Source organism: Anastrepha obliqua, chromosome 4, assembly GCF_027943255.1.
Source record: "Anastrepha obliqua isolate idAnaObli1 chromosome 4, idAnaObli1_1.0, whole genome shotgun sequence".
Lineage (NCBI taxonomy): Eukaryota > Metazoa > Arthropoda > Insecta > Diptera > Tephritidae > Anastrepha > Anastrepha obliqua.
Genome location: NC_072895.1, coordinates 112,279,673 through 112,301,518, shown reverse-complemented (window position 1 = coordinate 112,301,518; position 21,846 = coordinate 112,279,673). Strand labels below are relative to the sequence as shown.

At 32.8% G+C, this 21,846-nt stretch overlaps 3 protein-coding genes across 6 annotated transcripts in view; 1 reads left to right on the top strand and 2 right to left on the bottom strand.

Annotated features, from left to right (window-relative positions):
- Positions 1–21,846, top strand: part of LOC129243805 (clavesin-2) — a 58,510-nt gene that overhangs the window by 13,726 nt on the left and 22,938 nt on the right. The gene's annotated exons all lie outside the window — the stretch shown is intronic.
- Positions 2,356–9,464, bottom strand: LOC129243802 (neuropeptide FF receptor 2). 2 transcript variants are annotated; one of them, XM_054881122.1, is made up of 5 exons: positions 9,385–9,464; positions 3,736–4,221; positions 3,520–3,663; positions 3,035–3,379; positions 2,356–2,863 (listed from the first exon to the last, which is right to left on the bottom strand). In XM_054881122.1, exons 1-5 carry the CDS (start codon positions 9,424–9,426, stop codon positions 2,594–2,596), a joined length of 1,287 nt encoding a protein of 428 aa, XP_054737097.1. In that variant the 5' UTR covers positions 9,427–9,464; the 3' UTR covers positions 2,356–2,593. The 2 variants fall into 2 exon arrangements, with proteins under 2 accessions (XP_054737097.1, XP_054737098.1); XM_054881123.1 differs by lacking the exon at positions 9,385–9,464 and adding an exon at positions 8,886–8,971.
- LOC129243807 (alpha-tocopherol transfer protein-like) lies at positions 16,732–19,275 on the bottom strand. Its single transcript, XM_054881129.1, has 3 exons — positions 18,747–19,275; positions 18,272–18,644; positions 16,732–17,165 (listed from the first exon to the last, which is right to left on the bottom strand). The coding sequence occupies exons 1-3, from the start codon at positions 19,046–19,048 to the stop codon at positions 16,896–16,898; spliced, it is 945 nt and encodes a 314-aa protein (XP_054737104.1). The 5' UTR covers positions 19,049–19,275; the 3' UTR covers positions 16,732–16,895.

The following is a 21,846-nucleotide window of genomic DNA, read 5'->3' as shown; positions in this document are numbered from 1 at the left end:
AAAACGGGCATAAGACTGTGCGTAGTTTGCCCAAATATTATTTATTAACCCTTTGGGAGCTTACTAGGTGGGCATGTTTAAAAAAAATTTTCGAAAAAGTAAAAGAAATCTATTTTAAATTTTTAGCATATTAGCAAATTTAGAAAAATTAGACAAATTTTGTATTTGTTGAGTATGCATTAGGGGTATTCACACCGAATCTATTGCCTTGTTACTCTTCACTCAGCATTTTTGCGCGAATTTCTTTGTTTTTGCTAGATTATTTTATTATAAGCTAACGAGTCGGAGGTCGTTGGTTCGAATCTCGGTGAAAGCAAAATTAATAAAAACATTTTTATAATAGCGGTCGCCCCTCGGCAGGCAATGGCAAACCTCCGAGTGTATTTCTGCCATGAAAAAGCTCCTCATAAAATATCTGCCGTTCGGAGTCGACTTGAAACTGTAGGTCCCTCCATTTGTGGAACAACATCAAGACGCACACCACAAACAGGAGGAAGAGCTCGGCCAAACACCTAACAGAAGTGTACGCGCCAATTATTTATTTATTTTTTTTTTTTTTAACGAGTAACAAATTATCTTGGTGGCAAACTTAACAATTTTTATGGTAGTGTAACTTTGTGCAAGTTTATTCTTTGTTCACCCCTTCCGGGAACATAGGGCCTCGACAAGACTCAGTCTTGCGTTGGTTTGGTTAATCTATTTTTGATTTCTGGCAGGGTAGGTGATTAGCCTGTCGCTACCAGTCCTAAGTAGTGGGAATGCCCATCTGTCGTTGCTTAGGCACAACGCCTTCTTACTGCTTGGAGTGCCATCTGTGTTTCACATTTTTCTGGCAGAAGTACCGTGGTCGCCCGCTTCCTCTTGCTGGCTCCACTGATGCAATGTGTAACTGTATGCTTTTCTTTGTTTTTTTTTTCTTGTTTTAGCAGCCACAATGCAAATAATGCGCAGACTATTGTGCGGGAGTAAGGATGGAAAAGGTCAGTTTTTTTTTGGGGTTGAGGAAAGGAATTGGAGGAATTTTTATTTTTTGTTTGTTTTCCGTTCATTTAAGTTAACTTAATTGTTGGGTAACGTTTGAGATTAAAAAAAAATTCTTCACATATTTTTTAAATATTTTCACATATTTTTAAATTTTTTTCACATATTTAAATTTTTTTTTTTTCATTTCAACGTCCTTACACTTTGAAGAAAACAATCTGGGAAACATATCACTTTTTTCAGAGACTAAAAAAATAGTCGGTTCAAACACCAACTAAGAATTGAAGCAACGGGTGTGAAAAAATTTTCAGAATTTTTTGCATAAGTAAATACAATTTTTTTCCATTAAAAAGAACTGTCCGGATGTTTTGTATTAAAAAAAAAATAAAAATCTCAGCACCTCAGCGATAAAAGAAAATTTCAGAAATCAACGCGATTTTTGCGACACTTGTAATTAGCACTTTATCATACCAAAATTCCTTCGGCTATACAACTATATATTCGGAATTTTTTAGAAAATTCTGACTAAAAATTTTCTATTTTTATGAATAATTTGTTGAATTTTTGGTATAAGTTTGAAACTTTGAGTTTTATATTTGCAGAATGAGCTATATTTTTATAGGAAAAATGAATGAAATTGAAAAAAGTAGTCAAGGCTTTTCAAAATATTGTGATTCTATTTGTCCGCAGGTGTATGCTAAGTATAAATTTAATTTTAACAAATTCTGAAACTTTTTCTAAAGATGGTAAGCTTTAATTCTTAGCTTAATTCTTAACATTTTTGTAGCTATATTTTTATAGAAAAAATAAATGAAAATTAAAAAAAAAGTAGTCAAAACTTCTCAAAATATGGTCATTCTATTAATTTGTCCGTAAGTGTAAGTTCAAGTTTAATTAAAAAAAAAAATGAAAATATTCTATTATTTTCGCTGTAAGCCTGTATTCTTGCCTGGTCCACTATTATTTCGTACTCCTACAATTTCTTCTTATATACACTCCGTTGCAAAATTATAAGTACGCCACTATTTTTTATAAAAACATATTTCGTACTAAAACAAAAAGCATGCAACGAAAAGTTTTAAACAAACAACATTTTTACAAAATTTGTTTGAAACTTCGTCGAAACTTTAAACTTTATGACTAGAATTTTTAGAATTTCAATTTTAGTATAAACGAGTGTAAGTTTGAGGTGAATGCAAACTACCGTTGATTTTAGAATTTTATTTTTCCACTGAATATCCATGCCTTTTCTTCCATACAAAGTACCCACCATCAACGAAAAAAATCTCAAAAATCCACGAGATAATGTAATTGTTTAGTTATTTAATAGCAAATATTAAAAATTATAAAAAAAAAAAATCCACTAAATAAAAATAAATATTCAATTTAAAAATATTGTATGTAAAATAAAAATGATTAATATTTTTGTTTTTAATACTCGTCGAGAGTTTCGTCAACTTCTATAGGAATCGAATAAGAATAGTCAACGGGTGTAGCCACTCAAACGGCACCATCGCAAAATTTTTTGTTTGCCATTTAAACCAACAATAACATTTATTAAAACCAAACATTATGAATTTAAGCTAGCGCTCATACATATTTGCCAAACAAATCATATAAAATCATCACTCAAAACTTTATTATGGCAGCCCTCGTTGTCGAAGCGATTATATGTTGTTAGTGCATTCGTCAAATTCGTTTCTTTTGCGAGCATATGCGGCTCCGACGTTCCATTGGCTACGCTACGCAGCACCTCTGCTTTCTGTGCATGCTGATTTTCAGAAAAAGAAAATCGTTTTTTGCTTCTCAGGCAAAGACAGCAACAAATCTGATTAAACGAATTTTTCAAAGAGCTAAGGCAACTCTTGTCACTGGAAGTTTTCTAATTAGCAAAGGAGTATAAAATAATGCATTATTAATTATTTATACATATCATCATAGGTATAAATAGTTAAATAAATAGTTAAAAAATGAATAAATAGTTGAATAAATAAATGGTTAAATAAACAAATAGTTAAATAAATAAATAAGTAGAACACCCAGTTCGACTTACGTTCGACTCAATTTTGTTTTGATTCCGTTTACAACAATTGCACAATGGCGTCTGGTCGTAAGCGCGTCTAAAGTTGTCATTATTAAAACCGTAGATGAGTGGATTTACTGCTGAATTCAGAAACATCAAAAACTGCGATATATACCAGAAAATACGAAAACTATTATTTATAGTGCTATCCTGATTGGTTATGTACTGATCACGTAAAATAACCAATATTGTGAAAGGTAGCCGTAGCGCAATGAAAACGACCACCACAATGAATAGTGTTTTCGCCACTTTTTTCTTATAGGATACGCTGAGTGGATGCTCGCGATTGAGCACACGTTTCTCATAGCGATCGAGCTGTAGAAAAAATACATGAAAAATTTGCGCTAAATTTATTTACATTTATTTACCAACAAACAAGAAAAATCAGCTGTGAATTATTATTATTCTACTCAAATATTTTGTTTGCTTCAATTGTTTTTTTCGCCTTCGCTTACCTTATAAAAGATCGCTGAGTAGCAGATCAGCATTACGCTGAGCGGAAACCACACCATAACCGTAATTAAGACATACCAATATTTGGGTAAAATGTCCGTATTCTCCTTACAATACATCTCCCTAAAGTTCTTCCACTGGCGTACCTATGGAATTTAGAGTAAATAAAGCAATCAAATGAAATATGTAAATACAAAGTATTTGATTTTCTGGCTCGCCTTATACGTTCTATATATGGCTAATGGCATGGCAATTAAAAAACCACCCAACCATGTGAATGCAATCACAAATTTCACACCACGCATTGTTAAGCGTGTTTCCGTCGGCAAAACGATTGCTGTTAGACGATCATAACTTACAGCCGATAGATTCAAAACAGCTGTAATGAGAAAGGCCACATCCAAGAATCCTTCCGTTTTACAACCAAAAGAACCCAATTGATAGTTCTGGTAGAAGTCATTTATCATAAACATAACTGGGCAAATCAGTAGCGTCACCATATCGGCTATTGCCATATTGACCACAAGCATATTGGTCGGTGTGCGTAGCGCCCGATTGAGCACGATTAGCTGGAGTATGACAAAATTGCCATAGAAACCGAATATGATTACCGGTACAAATGTGCTGATCTTGAGTGTTATATCCCAGTCGGGTATGCGTGTCCAAATGCGGTCCTCAGGGAAGTTGACATCGCTGTAGTTGATCTGTAGGGAATGAACAATGGGAAAGCAGAAAAAATGGTGCTTATGAAATTTACTATTTTAAAAAAATCGAGTTCATCCGAAAAGGGCTCTATAATAAGATTTACAATAGAATTTTGAAAGTAAGGCCGCAAAAAACAAAAAGAAAAGAAAAAAAAAAACTGAATGTAAAGGCCAATACTCTCGTATATTAGTTTGATTTGCTTGCAAATTTTATGAGCAAATTTATTTAAGACCACCAGGTCAGTTAATTTTTTTTCTACTTTTTTCCGTATAACTGCCGAATGTTAACTCGTCAATCGTGGCTAATCCCCACAAAAAGCAGTCTTACAAAAGCAATAAAGTGATGAAAATTGGTTGGATGTCAGACACTCGAACCAAAGCCAACCCAAAAATTAACTTTACAATGTATACAGTTTTTCATTAAAATTTTCACTTAATTAAATTTTGCAGATCGGGTCTCAATGGGTCTCTTGCTGGCAATGGCTTGTGATCCAAATTATATTTTACAGCTCTAGCGAGGTAGGGAAATTCAAAACATTCGAATGATTTTCATCCCGTTAAGGAACTCCTCCGTAGTAACATTCACCAAAAATGTATGGGGAATATTTATTGTTACAACAATAACAACTTTAATACTTCTGAAAAACCTATAGATATATTGCTTTTTTGAGCGAAAAATGCCCGGCGAGGTTCTGTACTTAGTTTGTTGCTGTTGTAATTTTTAGTATGTTACCCAAATAATTTTTAACAAATGTTGGAGTGACAGACCTTGGTGGGATGTTGTCTTTTTAAGCCGTTTCGCAAAAGTCATCGACTGTGATCGCAATGAATATCACGGAGCACAGACTGCATTTTAGGTTTTTCGAATTTTTTTTATTTTCTAATTATTTCGCTCACTTTTTTGCCAAAAAATTCTTCCAGATTTTCACTTGGTTCTAAAATTTTACATAAATATTTTTGCTCACAATAGATCGGCAACGCTCACTTGGTTTAGTGACTGCCACTTCTACCTACCTAAGTATTTTAGCTCGAATGACGATGATATTATTATATTTATTTTCGTCGCACATTTATGGATATGATTTTTAATATACACTTCTGCACATAATTAAGTAATTTTGCCGTTTTACAATGTTCGCAATATTTATTATTTTAGGTTATGTTCGAAAGCCTTTTATATGGAAAAAAATTCTCAATAATTAAAGCTATTTTTGAGCGACTTCAAACAATACGTGGGCGCTGAGGTGTTGTGAGCATTTTCTTCCATATGAAAGACTTTCAAACATGTGCTTTATGCGGAAGAAAATTGTCAACATTGTATGTAGAAATCAACGAAATGTTTGACTGACTTCAAACTCACATTTTACTATACTTCGATTGGCTATAAAACTGCATACTTTCAAGTTTTCTAAAGACTCTAATTAAAAAGTTGAAACTTTTGTGAAACATTTTTGAAATTCATTAAATTTTTGTGGATTTTGTGCAAATATTTGAATTTTCTTAATTATTGATTTATAAGGTTTTTGTTATACAATGTTTTATATATTTCTAAAGAATTAGCGAAAAACATTTAGCATGAAAAATGTAGCGAATATTATAAAAAGTAAAGTGAGTTACTTAAGTGAGCTCAAGTGTGCATTTAGTAAATTGTCTATGCAACAATTGAGAAATTTTTAAATTAGTTGATTAATTTTTTGTGAATTTTTTTGTATTATTTAATATAGTTTTAATTAAAAAAAATGTATTTTTATTATTTTATTTTTTGTTATTTGAAAATTTTTTTTATATAGTTTTATTTTTTTTAAATTTCTTTAAATATTTTTTTTATTTTTTTTAAATTATTCTTTTTATTTTTTAAATAATATTTTTTTTTTTAATTTTTTTTTTTTAAATAATTTTTTTTTATTTGTTTAAATAAACTTTTTTTAGTTTTTTAAACTGTTTTTGTATTTTTTCAATTATTATTTTCAATTATTATTTTTAATTATTATTTTTTTTATTTATTTTGTTTTGTGTTTTTTTTTTTGGATTTTAACAACTTATCATATAACTTAAATGTGATATTGCTTTGCCTTTGAAAAATCTTTTCTAAATTTTTGGGCAGTACTGAAATAAAATTATGGTAGTGAATTGTCTATTCAACCATTGAGAAATTTTTAAATTAGTTGGTTGGTTAAAGGGTGACCCCGCATCGGAGTGCCACATAGACCGCAAGTTGGGTCCGTTGTGTTGCCCTAGAGCTCATTATGTTATATGATTTCCCCACCTAACCGAGATTTTTATTGTAGATTTTGGTCAAAGATATTAATTCGTTTCGAGAATTTGATGACAGATTCGATTTTCAGGTTCGAGAGTACTGAAAGATTGTCAATTGTTGGAGAGCCTAGAAGAGCGAGCCGACTTCTGGCTAGACCGGGACTGCACAGCAAATGCCCGCTCGATACTTCCTCTTCTTCGTCCTCGCAGTATCTGCACAGGTCGTTTTGAGGAACCCCGAGCCGACGTGCGTGAGTGCCCAAAAGGCAGTGGCCGGTGATAAGAGATATTATATGCCTTAGTTCGTGTTTCGATAGACTTATAAGGGTTTTTGTCTGTTTCAGATTGTAGGATGGCCAGATTTGTCTGGTCGTAACGCAAGTAGTTTCCACTCGCCACCTCCGATCAGTTAAAATTAAATAATAAATTAGTTAATTAATTAGTTTTTTGTAAATTTGTTTACATTATTTAATATTGTTTTAATGTTTAAAAAAAAATTTATTTTTATTTTTTTATTTTTTGTTATTTGAAAAATTTTTGTATATATTTTTATTTTTTTTTAATTGTTTTATATTATTTTTTATTTTTTTTTAATTGTTTTTTTTTAATTATTCTTTTTATTTTTGTAAATTATTATTTTTTTTATTTTTTTAAACTATGTTTTTTAAATATTTCTTTTTTATTTTTTTAAATAGTTTTTTTTATTTTTTTTAATAAAAATTTTTTTTTAATTACTTTTTTAAATAGTTTATTTTTTTTTTAATTATTTTTTTTTTTTTTAATTATTTATTTTGTTAAATTGTTTAAATATTTATTTTTGTTTTTTATTTTATATTTTTTTTTATTTTTGTTTTTTTTTTATTATTATTTGTATTTTTTTAAATTATTTATTTTGTTTAATTTTTTAAATTAAAAAAAATGATTTTTGTTATTTTTTATATATATATATTTTTTTTTATATGTTTTTGTTTTTTTCATATTTATATATTCTTTTTATATTCTTTTTCATTCATTTTTTTATTTATTTTTTTTGTATCTTAATTTTAATTTTTTAAGTTTTTTTGGTATTTTAACAACTTATCATATAACTTAAATATGATATTGCTTTGCCTCTGAAAAATCTTTTCTAAATTTTTGGGCAGTATGGAAATAAAATTACTTGACAATTATTAATTTTAGTATTTAATTTAAATGTATTTTTGATCGTCTGATTTTTTATCCTCGTTGCTTTTTTTCACTACTACTCCGGAATGTACTTGCATACTAGGCAACAGCGCTAAAATTTGCACCTGCTATATATCTATGCGTTTCTTAATGACAAAATACACATTTTTTATGCCAAAATGGTAAACAATTTTTATTAAAAGTTTCACCATACAAATTCTACAATTTCTGGTGAGTGAACTGCATTAGGTAATGTTGCTGTTATCATTTCTTTGGTACTCTTTACTCGATGGTGGAATGCGTTCAAGGGAAATCACTTTATTTTGCTTCGTTTAATATAAGTACTGCGAGTTTTTGAAACAGAGTACATTTAAATGCGATGAATTATTGCTGATGGCGAAGAGTTTCTTCACCTAATTGCAGAAGCTTCCACAGGCTCACATTCTTTGCTTTTTGCGAAGAGATTTAGCTTTGTTGTTCCGGTGGTCGGTTGACCAACGCCCTCAATACGATTTTTTTATTTCGAAATTTTCGAATTACTTACATACATCAGCTATAACGGGTTCATTGCAGACAAATATTTTCATTTAGCCGTGGTAAGCAGCATTTCAAATATGTTTTTTTGCTGCCAGCATGACGTTGTTTTTTACCATGCAAAAGCTCCTCATAAAAAACAATTTACTATTCGGAGTCGGCTTAAAACTGTAGGTCCCTCCATTTGTCGAACAACATCAAAATGAACACCGCAAATAAGAGGAGGAGGAGTTGTTGCGGTTAAGTTGGAATGTTTTGAACTATAAATTGTTGGAAGTTCGGTTCGAAAACTCATAATTTGTAGCCAACGATTTTACGTTACCGGAACGCGCGTACATTCAGCGTACATGCATGGGGAATGTTTATGCTGGTGAAACAACAACAACAACTACAACACAGCAACAGGGAATTCCGGTTTCATAGATATGCGCCTAGTATTTAATACAAAAAAAGCCGTTTTTACTTTTGACTCAGTGCTGCATGGGCGCGAGACACTTCGTTTTTTGCTCCTTGGGAGAAATATAGTTTTTGCACTATTTCATAGGTGTTGGATCTTAATCTTTAAACAAATATTTGATTTTCTCTAAAAACCCTTTTTTTCTTTCAAATGTCTTACTGCCCTGTACACAGAATACATCTAATTTAAGTAAAATCCTTTTCGCGCTAATTTAATGTGATAGCGAGTAACTCAATTACTTATTCCCTCTCACCAATTTTGTATCCTTTTCATACGACAAGTACGCATTGGCAGATTCCATTTTACTACACTTTTCACTTTAGTCCTTTAGTCGTTATCACTAGAAATGCCATTCGCTTAATGAATATCCATCCAAATTTACCAAACATGTGCCTTAATAAACACATGCATATATACTTGTATTTCTTGCCCACAATAGTTAATATAATTTTAGTTCCACAAAGATCCACTTGCTACTCTCTTGGTTGCTCTGGCGCAACTGTTCGCTAAATTAATTTGATTAAAACAGAATAGTGTAAATTAGCACTCACTTTTGTTAGGCCGTTTTGCGTATTAGTCGCATTTGCGTGCGTTCCGGAAAGTGTCACACTTTCATTAGGAGCGTTAACTAACCCTACCACCACCCAGCGATGCGGGCCTGTGCGCGAGGATTGTCCATTTGCCGCCGTCAAGTCGTCCACCTGTCTCGATTGATAAAACAAGTATAAAACGATACTTGCATACATACATACCGATGCATGTAGATAAGGTCCATTGACGCCAGCTAACATCATGCTTGAATATCTATCTCCTGTTAACAATATATGTATGTACTTGGATACGTAAAAGCACACACATACATACATAAGTAAATGCAAAATATTATGAAAACCACAATATCAATTGGCTATCAGCCACACATTTTTTTACTTTAATTGTAGTCATATTTACCAGCATTGATTTTGGTTTACGTAAATTGTTATTGTTGCTGCGCCTGCGATTGCTCATTGTGTCAATTGTCTGTCTGTCAAATTTTGGCTAAAAGCATTTAGTTTACATTAGCATGCCCGATGAACACGTGTAATTATTATCATGTACATTATGTTTATATAATATAAATATTTTATTGCTAAATTGGGATATTACAGATAATTTAATATTTTCCATAGACGTACGAAATTTGTGCATGCAAACATGGTAACTCCAAATTTCGCGTGCTGTCGATTTTCTTTCGTTATGTTGGGCCCCCAGCCATTAGTTGACATTATCAGCAATTTTGCTTGTTTGGCCAGTTTGTTGACAAATATGAAGATAAGACGTGTTTTGTTGGTGTGCTTGGCAATTTTTTGCTTTCGTAAAATGCTTCAAAAAATTAATGGAACTTGGCCCTCTGCGACCTTTACCTGTTCCCAAAACTCAAAAGACCAATGAAAGAACGGAGATTTTCCACGATTGAGGAAATAAAGGCCACATTGCTGGAAGAGTTCAATGCTATACAAAAAAGGGCTTATTTTAAGTGCCTCGAGCATTGGATGAAGCAAGAGCAGAAATGTACTTGTCCTAATTATAAGGAGCAATGGCACAAGTGCACTTGCCGTAACCACTATTTCGTACAATACGATTTCTGCTCATATACACCCCGTTACAAATTATAAACGCACCACTATTTTTGTTTTATAAACACATAATTCATACTACCACAAAAACCATATAACACAAAGTCTCAAAATTGGTACAAAAATTTTAATATTTTTCAAAATTTCAATATTTATCAAAATTTTAATATTTTCCAAAATTTTAATATTTTTCAAAATTTCAATACTTTTCAAAATTTTAATATTTTTCAAAATTTTAATATTTTTCAAAATTTTAATATGTTTCAAAAATTCAATATTTTTCAAAATTTCAATATTTTTCAAAATTTCAATATTTTTCAAAATTTCAATATTTTTCAAAATTTCAATATTTTTCAAAATTTAAATATTTTTCAAAACTTTAATATTTTTCAAAACTTCATTATTTTCCAATATTTCAATATTTTTCAAAATTTCAGTGTTTTTCAAAATTTCATTACACTTTCAACCTTTTAACCAGAATTTCTACAATTTTTCTAGGTATGCAGTTTTATAGCACATTAAATTTTAGTATAACAACTTTACAAGTTCAACTGACTACAAAATCTCGTTGACGATTTTTTTTGCTGAGGTGTCTCGTCTTTTCTTCCATACAAAGTGCACGCTAGAATTTTTTATATGAAAGAAAAAGCCTAGTACGGTGTTTTTAAAAAATTTAATATAAACCATTAAAATATTATCAATAAGAACAAAATCATTTCTTTTAAGCAAAATCCATTTAATTTTTTTTAAATAGATCCCTCGTATCTCAATACCGTTATTAGTGTAATTTCAAAGCCTGCAAGTTGAGCGTAGATTTCATCCGAAGTATCTTTAAATTGCAGCTAAAAACCATTTGGTTGTCTTCTATTCCACAAAATGCTTTCCTCTCATGGGTAAATATATTTTTATGAAAAAAAGAAACAAATTTCGTGATGCAAATTAGTTGAATACGGGGTTAGTGTTTGACTAGGATGATAGCTTACAAGGTTTAGCCATCCGAAGCAAACTTGTGAGAGCAACTTTCGTTACTTTCACAATTTCTTTACTTTTCGTTAACGTTTTAGGGGATCTGAAATAGAGAGAGGTGAATGAAACGAAAAAAAAAGTGTAAAGTGAGGTTAGTTGAATACAATCAGTCTTCCAATCAGACATTTTTCAGACGGCAACGAAATAACATGGCTGTAGCTGCTTGGACTTTTTCGTATATTACCAACACAATTTCACTTTTTGTCGACCTCTGTTGTAGAAAAACCGTTGTCCCATCTCCTGTTGCGTCAGCAAATCGCTGAGAGCCGATTAAAAATTTGATGTTGGCCACACCTCCACCGAGAGTAGTTGATAGTTAAATGCCATCTTCAATCAAAAAATCGGTCATAAGTCGGTCACATAATGTGGCGCAGCCAACTTGTGCAGAAAAAAACATACGATAGCCCAAATGTTGAGTGAAAATTTCTATATTTTGGTGTTTTGAAGATAGTGAATTCCATTTTCTATGAGGAGCTTGGCTGATATTTGATTAATTATTGCACAAATTGAAGGAACCCGCAATGATTGTGGATTTCAGTGGGCGAATATGTTTAGAGTCACACTAGAAATTCTCATAATTTTAAAAAGTAATGTTTGTTTTCGCCGTACCTTGTGCTCGATTTCGTTTCTTAATCACTTCTGATTGTTATTGTAAATTAATATTTAGCTTTTGAATACTTCGATGTTGCTTTTCTTAATTTGCACTCCTCACTGTCTATTTACTGAAGAAATTGGTTAATAAAATTCAAATTTAATGAAGTCAACAAGTGATGATTTCATTACATAAATTTGCATGATTATTGTAAAATTATCAATTTGTATGTTGTTCTACCGATTATGGCATTATTAATTGAACAACCATTTCTAATTTAATTTGTTCTTTTCGCATACTGCCATCACTTTATAAGGTAATTGCTTCTTAAATCTTGACAAACAAAAATTCTTTTTCTTCTAACGTTTTGTGTTTTAAACAGATTGCGAATTTAGTGGTAATGCATTCTGTAGAAAAACAAAAATAAATTTTCAGGTTTGCATTCCCACACGAAAAATTCTATTTTTTTTTTTAATTTTTATTTTTTTTTGTTTTCAATAAAAAATAATAAAATGTGCTGAAATAAGCTGCAACATATTTTATTAAACATCAGGAGTATGGCTGAAACCCTTAAAGTTTAGATGATAAGTCGTCTTCTCAAGGCTGCAATTAGCGGTGTCTCATAGATGGAGGTAGGATGGTTTTCGAGGAATGACTTTCCGTTCCCACGACAGTCGGTTATACGTAATTCCCGTGTATGTATGGGGAGTGTTTATTCTGCTTCAACAACAAATGGAATGACTTTCAGCGTCTTGGTGTCAGCAGCGTTTGAAAAACTGCCAGCAAAATGGCAGCAGCACTAAAAAATATGCTGTGGCCGTGCTGCGAAAGCAATCACTTTTCTGAGCACCATTTCAGCTTTGCTATGCTGCGCACGGTTCAACAGCACAGCACAAATAAGTTATTCGTTTAGCTGTGCCGAGGCGCTCTTTCAAGTAGCTCAGTCACAGCACAGTTTAAAATTTTTACCCGTTTGAATATGCTGTGTTTTTAGCTGTGGAAGAGCGACAGCACAACTCAACTTAAAAAAAAAAAAGAAATACGTCCATTACTTGGAACTTTGCAGATTTTTAACTACGTTTACTGCTCGACCTAATCAACATCTGTGGTCAACATCTGTGGACAACATCTGTGGTCTCTTTCAAAGCTATAGCACGGCTTCGGTTTATTTTGGTATTGGAGCTTTGCTTTCGCTGTGGCAGCTGCAATTTTCGTAGCCAAAGTAAAGCCGAAGCAAATTAAATAAAAAAACCGAAAGCAATTTCAAACGCTGCTTGGTGTTATCGTTTCAGTATTTCAGGTGTTTTTTGCAGTGGTTGTTTGACACAAAACTGGAAATTTCGATATTAGTTACCGCAATGGCATATCCCAGGAATTGTTTCGTTTCTATCACTTTGTCTCTATCGGCTTGCAAGTTGGTGGCAAGGTTTCCTTGTATACAAAGCAAATACTGTTGGCTGCTGACTGGAAAACATTATTTTTACTCTGGCTGATGAGGAGGGGTGAGTGGTGTTGAACTGATTCCATCTTTCTTTTTTTTCCTCTGCGGAGAGAACCTGGGAAGTAGAAACCATCGTTGAAGCATTAATGCATTTTTATTGTGCTTACTTTTGTCCGCTAGAGCTGCTGTTATCCGCCTTTGAACGACAATTGGTTTTTATAAGAAACTTGTTCCATTATCTAATGTTTCATGCTTCACTGAACTCTATTTCATGATGCACCGAATGGTAGTCATGGATGAGCTCATCGACAAAGGTAACTTTCTGCATCTTTAGTTTTTATCTTTTAGTTCCAATTATAGTGAGATCTCGCCCGTTTGTTCTGTTTGCCCACAAGTCCTTGGCGCTTTGGCCAATTCTCAAATGGAGCCTCGTTGATACGCACTTTCTAACACCATTCTAACTTTGAAGTGATCCAGTGATATTAGTGATACCCAGAGTCTGAGTATAGCAGAAATGCACGTCAATAAACACTTCCCTAGCTGGCTTGCCAAACAGTCTATTTGGCTTGCGGCTATAAAAGTTGTACTTGGGATATTCAAAGTTCAATAAATAAAAAATTTATATGCATTCCTTATTTGTTATGCATTTCTTATTAGCTTGTATTTTGGTTAATTTATTTTTATTGTCGCTTTTATATTAAATTATAAAGCTGCAATTATTTTCTGCTGCCCGCAATGTGTATACTTGAACATTAGTGATTTTTCACCAAAAAAGCATTTTCCATACAAAACTATGTAGGTTAAAAATACTCAATACTGATTACGAGTACATTATAATTTCGTAATCGAAACTTCACTCTTTAATGCTGAGCTTAAAAACTCAGCCAAGCCATAAATTAAGCGTGAGGTAATTAGTGTGGGCACTGTCTAGCAAAGTGTATACAGTGAGTGCTACTGAAAATCGTACAACTGGTTACTTACGTTTTTTATTAGTTTATTACATGGTTGGTGGTTTCATATCCTAATAATTGTACCATAAATTATGTGGATACGCGACTTAAAAACAACTTAAAAAAAAATCTGAAAATTGTATCAAAATTTAAAAAATTGATTTTCTAAGATTTGTTTTTTTTTTTTAATTTTTTTTTTAATTTCATTTATGCAGTTTTTTAGCTGCCAGCCTTGCGCATTTTCGTCTACATAAATTTTATATATTTTTTACTGTAAATAGCCCATAATAACAGTCTGTGTCAGAAAAAAGGAACCGCGATTATTCATGAAGTATAAAAGATATATGTTTAAATTTTTTTTTTTAGAAGAAAGTATGTACAAAACTACGAGGCGCAATTACTCAATAAGCCGTGTAGTCTTCATCGCTGTCGAGTAGCCTGGCATCTTCTCGGCATGCTTCGAGCCAACTTTTCTGCGTAGCTCGTCGACAAAGAAGACCAGATTTTGCGAACTTGTCGCACGAGTTCCTTTATATCGTGAATTGGCTTTCCGGTAAGATGCGTTTTCATAATTCCCCACACATTTTCAATGGAGTTGACGTTTGGGGACTGGGAAGGCCAGTCCATTGCTGTGTCGCCATTTTCTTGTTTTGTTATTTCTCAATGTGTTTTTCTGAGAGCAGTGGTTTTGATGATGTGGGACGGTAGGATATGTTCGCCTCCTAGAGTCGTCATTCGATGGTGTTGATACTCACATCTACTCTCTTTTTAGCAAGAATTGATCGCGCTTGGCGTGGTCACAAAGAAGGGTCCCGCTTAAAAAGTTTGACGATCACTTTATCCTGCTTTTTTGTCGTCACTCGCTTCAAGCCGCGCTCGGAAAAGTCATCACCATTTTTGTACACTTTGTACCGCTGATTCCACATCACAACTAACTTTTTTGATTTTTTAATCACATAATACAATTTCGGCCCTTTCGAATGCGTGCATAAAAATACTGCTGCGAAACGCTTCGAGTACTTCTCAGTCATTTTTGTTTGGTTGCGTTTACTGGAAAGTTTCGAACGACACTAACCTGAGTTAGCACTGGCGTCGTAGCCCTTGAGTGGGACTATTACGCAGCAAAAAGCAGAACGAAATATATCTTGAAGTTACAAGAAAAATATCGGTTATTTTCTTCTGACACAGGCTGTATATGTCTATTATTAGTCATAGAAAGTTACGTTAAATGTAAACCTCGTAAATTCCATGACTGCTCTATTTTATATAATATCTAATTAATCTAATAAATAAAGCGTCTTAATTTTATAATTTAAAATTTTTACATTTCATTTCTAATTATTTGATTTGAAAAAAGTTCAATAAATTTCGAAATTCTTTGAACAGTTATTAAAAGTTTAGCACCACGTTCAGAGCAATACGTTTGCTTTTGTTAAGATGAATTCGTAAATTTTACGAGGGTTACTATTGTTATGAAAGTTATATAATTGGCGCGTACACCCTTTTTGGATGTTTGGCCGAGCTTCTCCTCCTATTTGTGTCGTGCGTCTTGATGTTGTTCCACAAATGGATGGACCCACAGTTTCAAGCCGACTCCGAACTGCAGATATTTTTTGTGAGGAGCTTTTTCATGGCAGAGATACACTTGGAGGTTTGCCATTGCCTGCCGTGGGGCGACCGCTATTAGAAAAATGTTTTTCTTAATTTTGGTGTTTCACCGAGATTCGAACCCACGTTCTCTCTGAGCTCCGAATGGTAGTCACGCACCACCAACCTATTGGACTACAGCGGCCGCCTTTTCTAGGGTTACCATTATTATAAAAACTAGATGCCCGAATATGTGGCCAAAGACGTGACGGGGTTAAATTAAGTCGATATATTCTAAAAAATTCCATTACAGTTTTTGGTTTTTTGATGAATAATTTTGAATTTGTTTTACTATAATTCATGTCATGCCAAAGCTAAGAGTCCCCATTAGTTTAGCATTTTAATTTTAAGCTAATAATTGAATAAAATAAATAAAAAATGTATACTTGTTTTCGTTAGAATATAAAAAATATATTTTTATAGTGAACTTACGAAAAGTAGTAACTTCTAAAGCATTTCGCATGTTACAAAAAAATTATTGTCCGATTTTCAACGACACACACTGTAAGTATGTATGGTATATTTGATTGTCCACTTCAATGCGCGATTAACACCAAACCTACATGCAGTACTGTTCAGTTACACAAAAACAAATGATATTAAAAAAAATCATAATTGTATTAATGTATCGCATCGACTGACAACGGCTGAAAAATGACTAAAAGTTATTAGCGTGCAAGCTTTTTTATATTTGTTGTTATGTTTCTGTGAGGTAAGATGCATATGTATAAGTGCCTTTATTGCGAAATAAATACAATTGATGTAATAAAAAATATTCGGCATAAGATAATCTTTTATTTATTTATTTATTTTTGTTTTTAATATTTAATGTTTTTGATTATGCTTTTCAGCTAAACTGCCAGCCAAATAAGTATGAATATCATTTTAAATAAGTATCATATTAAAAAGATAGTATAAAAAATTAGAAAATATTGCGCTAATTGCTTTGGTTGCTGATAATTACTAGACTAACTGTACGTTGTACGTCGCTTTAGTCGAACTCCAATTGCCGAAAAGAGCCATCTGTGCCCTGTAAGACGCTGGTATCTGCGATAAGTTCCTTCACTTGCTTGAGTCGTTCGTAGCCTTCAGCAATGCCGTATTGCTCCTCCTCTTCGAAGAATTTCTTGTAATCATTCAATTTTTGCCACCACTCTGCCTGTAGACTTTCTATATCACAATCACCGCCATATTCCTTCGGCAGCACATGTTTGGGTACGTATTTGTAAAGTTCCTCCAAGTTGTTGCCATGCACATAGAACTGGGCGAAGAAAAAAAAAACATTTTCAAGTAAAATAAAGTTTTTTTATTAGTAAAATTTGGGCAATTCCATATAGACTTCAAATGCTCGTTTATTTTGTTGTTTTCATAAGCCTGTTTGGGATTACAGTGGCTCTCTACCAAACAGAGAAATGAAATAATAATATAAATAGTGAAGTTCGCTTAGACAATGGCTTCTGAAAACGCCATTGTGTTATTCCTATACAAAGTACCTGAGTTTGGAGACAAACAAAAAAGAAACTAGGTCTGACACACTGAGAGCTGTTGTAGGTCCTTTGTGATGCCACTGGGATCCCTTTTAAACTATGGGACAACTGTAGCTAGCTCAAGAGGGCTCGGACAAAATTTCCTAGCATAAATGCACTCTGTGAGTGCAAGTAAAATGCACTGCCGTTGTTTCTTGTGTAGATCTAACACATTTACTACGGTTTTCGCGAGTGAAAAAGCGTGGCTGCAAATGTTTCAGGTGCTCCAATGGTAGCCTTGTGTATATAACAGCAGAGGAATTGCTGAATGGACACCAGCTCTTCTTCATCAGCCTTACAACTCCCGCTGAAGAGACTTGTGAGTATACGTAACCGTTGGAAAATTGGTGTAACAACACATTTTCCAGTGTCACTCCACGTTTTTCTAAGAGGAGAGATACTTCTGAAGAATATTCTGCTTCGCAGAAATCTCCCTAAGAAATTAATGCCTGAAAGGGCATTTGGTCTCTTCAATTTTTGGAAAATATCTAGGATTTCTACTAATATTCACGGTTCGCAGCTTCGTAAAAATTAAAAAAAAAAATTAATTCGTATAGTTTTTACGAGTATTGTATCAGAAATGAGGATTAATAGACTATGGGGGTTATATTTTGTTTAAGTTTGAGGCCAGATTTCAGAACTGCAGATTTTCCAATTTAATTTTTTTGTCAAAAAAAAAAAAATTTTATTTAGTGGTGCATTTGGATTTAAGTATTTTTACTAGGGTAATATCGATTTTTTTAATTTTGCTTACAATCAAACAAACCCTAACTAATAATCCTGCAAATAGCTAGAGTTCCCGGTATCTCATTTTCATTACACAAATTTTCACTGAACTCACCCGCTCTTTCAATTTTGCACTAATCACACTCTTCACCATGCCGAATAGTTTCTCAAAGATCGGCAACACATTGATAAAATGGAAGCCCTTCATGCGCGTGGGCGCAGCTTTATTGACTAGTATAGTCAGTTTACGTATGAACTCCGGCTCGAAATTCAACAGCACAGCCTTTGAAATATTACCCAGATCAATAATGAATGTATAGCCAGCGATAAAGACGCGATCGTTCTCCTGCATTAGAATATCGATCATCATTGAACCGACTCTCAGCACATCATTGATCGTATGCTGCTCCATATTGAATTCACTTGGACGCAGCAACACCACCAGCGGCCCACCCTCGCTCACAGGCTCAGGCAGAAAAGCAGCAGCACTGTAAAAAACCAAAAAATAATATTTATTTTAATAAATATTACTTTGATTTAGTTTTGGTCACAATCTTTTCTATACACTCTCCTTCTATCCCCACACTCACCCCGACTTGACGATCGCCTCATATTTGGATTCACTCAAACTTCGATTGCGGAAGATTTCTGGCATAGCGGCGCGCAGTATATAGAAATTCTCTAATTTCTGTTTCGCTTTCTCCAAACTAAACTTGGAACCACGCAGGAATGCGATCAGGAATTGATCGTCGGTGCGCGCGCGCAAATAGGGCTGCTTCTCGATCCACTCGCGCAACGAATTCACGTAGTATTCATTGTCAACGCTCTTCTCATTCAACTCCTCGGCGGCTTTCTTTGCCAAATCGTCAGGTAGTGGGCGTAGAATCACCATTTCTTTCTTAGTTAGCGCGAGTGTGTAAGTAAATGTATGTATGGCTTGTGAATTTGACTTCGTTAGTCTGCCTTTTTTTCTAATATTGTTTGCGTTGTAGCGTTGGCTATCTACGATGCAACTGAAATCGTTCGACACTGGTGAGCTGCTATTTATTTGGCGTGCCTGTTTATGTGAAAATACCTTTTTTTCTCTGCACTGAGACTGCGTCTATGCGCTTACTCACTGATTCACTATGGATATGTACCGTGTACGTAGACGCCGCCGTTGAGTGAGTGTTGACCGTGCTGCAATTTGCAAGCTTTTGACCATTTGAAGCCATTGGCTGTAGGGTTTTTATGCGCGCGCATGCGCATAAAGCGGTTTTTGTTTTTTTTAGTGCATACATGTTCATATGTGCAATAAGTATGAATTTTAAGTGGAGTAAAAATGTTCATTAAATCATTTATGTGCAGAAATTTTCTATAACTACAGTTGATTATCTCTTAGACGCTCGGGGAATTCTGTCATAATTGTAACACTTTCATTGAAGCGTTGATTTTTATTATATGACTCTTCTGGTTTTTATTGCTGCTGTTTCGCTTGCTTTACTGTTGCTTTTCAGTGTCATAAAACTTACCAAAAATTATAATAAATGTAGCTTAAATATTTCGCTGCTGCTTCACAAAAACATACATGCGTCCACAAAATAAATGTCTACATACGTAACTAACCGGTTAGCGTGAAAGCACGCATCTATCTACTTTTTGCCAATTCGCTTGTAAGTATGCACACCTGTGTTCAAAATAATAGGAGTGTAACGAATTAACAAGTTTTTATCTAAAAATCTTACGTTCTTTATTTTTTTAAAGCTCCAAACGTTGCACAAAATTCACAAAAACTTAACAAATAAAAAAATTAAAATTTTTTAATCAGTGAAAAAAAGTGGATAAAACAAAGAGAATTTTGAACCGCTTGATTCGCTATAAAACTGCATACCCAGAATTTGTTTAAATATTCGGTTAAAAAGTAGTTATGTAATGTTATGTAATTTTTGTTTTAATTTGTTAAATTTTTGGTGTCACTTTTTTTTTAATTTGTTAAATTTTTGCCAGTTTTGTACACAGTTTAGTGGTTTGAGTGGTATGGGTTTTGGTGAAAAAGAACTATACTTTTACAATAAAAAAACTAAAACAAATAAATTTTACAAAAAGTTAATACTTGGTCATTCGTCCTATTCAAAACTATTAACAAACTAAAAAAAAATTTAAATGTTTTAACCAGAATCTTTTGAAAACTTCAAAGTATGCAGTTTTATGGCCAATTCAATTTTAGTATAGTAAATTGTGAATTTGATGTCTCTCAAAAATCGCATTGATTTTTCACAATTTTTTTTCGCATGCGATGTTGACACTTTTCTTCCGTATAAAACACATGTTTGAAAGTCTTTCATATGGAACGAAATGCGCAACACCTAAGCGAAAAAATGACAAAAATCAAAGAGAATTTTGAACAGCTTGAGCTTGCGTTTTGCTATTCTAAAATGTAGTGGATTATAAAACTGCGTACCCAGAATTGGTCGAAAAACTGTTAAAAAGTTGGAAATTTTGATGTACTTTTTTTCTTTTTTTTATGAATTTTGCCCAAAATTTGATGTTTTGAGTTATATGGTTTTTGTTGTAAAATGCACTATTTTTTTTTTTTAAACTAAACTAAACTAAAAAAATAGTTAAAACTTAGTAGTTCGTCGCACTCCCATTATTTTGAACACAAAAGCTTAACAAATTAAAAAAAACTCCAATTCAATCAGAAACTTCAAAGTAGCTCAGTTTTATAGTCAATTAAATTTTATTAGTGTTAGTTTGAAGTCGCTCAAAAATTAACTGAAAAAAATATTTAAAACTTAATTCGTCGCACTTCTATTATTTTGAACACAAGTGTATGTATGTATGTGCGTATTGATTATTCCCTTCTTTCATCAGTATATTAGCTAGTTTTAGTTTTTACATATATGCATGCATATATGTGTTTTAATAACTTTTTTTGGCAAGTCTTTCACGCGCTGTTCATATGTAAGATGAGTATGTGGTCTTCCGCTCTGCGCATCTTTTAATGTGCTTTTTTCATTTTTTTTCCTGTTTTTGTAAATTATATTTTATATATTCGCTTGTATGGTAGCGTTAACGGTTTCATCCATAATGACCTTTGGCAATATATCCGCCCATATCTACTACTGCACATACATAGCATACACATACATACATACACACACACTCCCATACTCTTTCTTATTAAGTATTAGCGGTAATCCATGAATGGTCGCTGCATTTATAAAGCAATCAGGTATTGGGATATTTCGTTATTTTCAATTTACGTATTATTTGTTTGTGCATAATAAATATAAGAATATATATTTTTAAGCGTGGGCTGGTTTCTTTTTAAAAGTGCTATAAAAATGACTTGCACTTTATGCGAAAGAGTAAACATTCTGAATAATTGTGGAATATATAGTCGATTACTGCAAAATCGTACGCTTTATAAAGCCTATTTCGGAGATTCAATGCGCTTTATAAAGCCTATTTCGGAGATTCCTTAACAAAAAATCAAAAATCTGGCACTAAGATGGAGCATTTGACGCAAATAATTTCCTTCTAGAAAATTCCATATGAAAAAAAAATTATAATTTCATTTATTCTAATATATAATTCGCGGATAAAGCTAATTAATTTAGAATCTCTAGAAACGAGAGGATTGCCCCCTTTCACTTTCGTTTATTTTCACTGTTGTTGATGGCATCGACGGCTGTCCAGGTCTACTCG

Bases quoted from the DNA above. Each gene is read 5' to 3' on its own strand.
- LOC129243802 (XM_054881123.1), bottom strand. From the start codon at position 8,933: ATGGAATCTGCCAATGCGTACTTGTCGTATGAAAAGGATACAAAATTG. The intron at 4,222-8,885 runs GTGAGAGGGAAT...CATTCCCTACAG, and splicing joins ATGAAAAGGATACAAAATTG to ATCAACTACAGCGATGTCAA. The intron at 3,664-3,735 runs GCGAGCCAGAAA...TAAATTCCATAG, and splicing joins CCATATATAGAACGTATAAG to GTACGCCAGTGGAAGAACTT.
- LOC129243807 (XM_054881129.1), bottom strand. From the start codon at position 19,048: ATGGTGATTCTACGCCCACTACCTGACGATTTGGCAAAGAAAGCCGCC. The intron at 18,645-18,746 runs GTGAGTGTGGGG...GGTTTTTTACAG, and splicing joins GAGGCGATCGTCAAGTCGGG to TGCTGCTGCTTTTCTGCCTG. The intron at 17,166-18,271 runs GTGAGTTCAGTG...TTCTTCGCCCAG, and splicing joins GTGCAAAATTGAAAGAGCGG to TTCTATGTGCATGGCAACAA.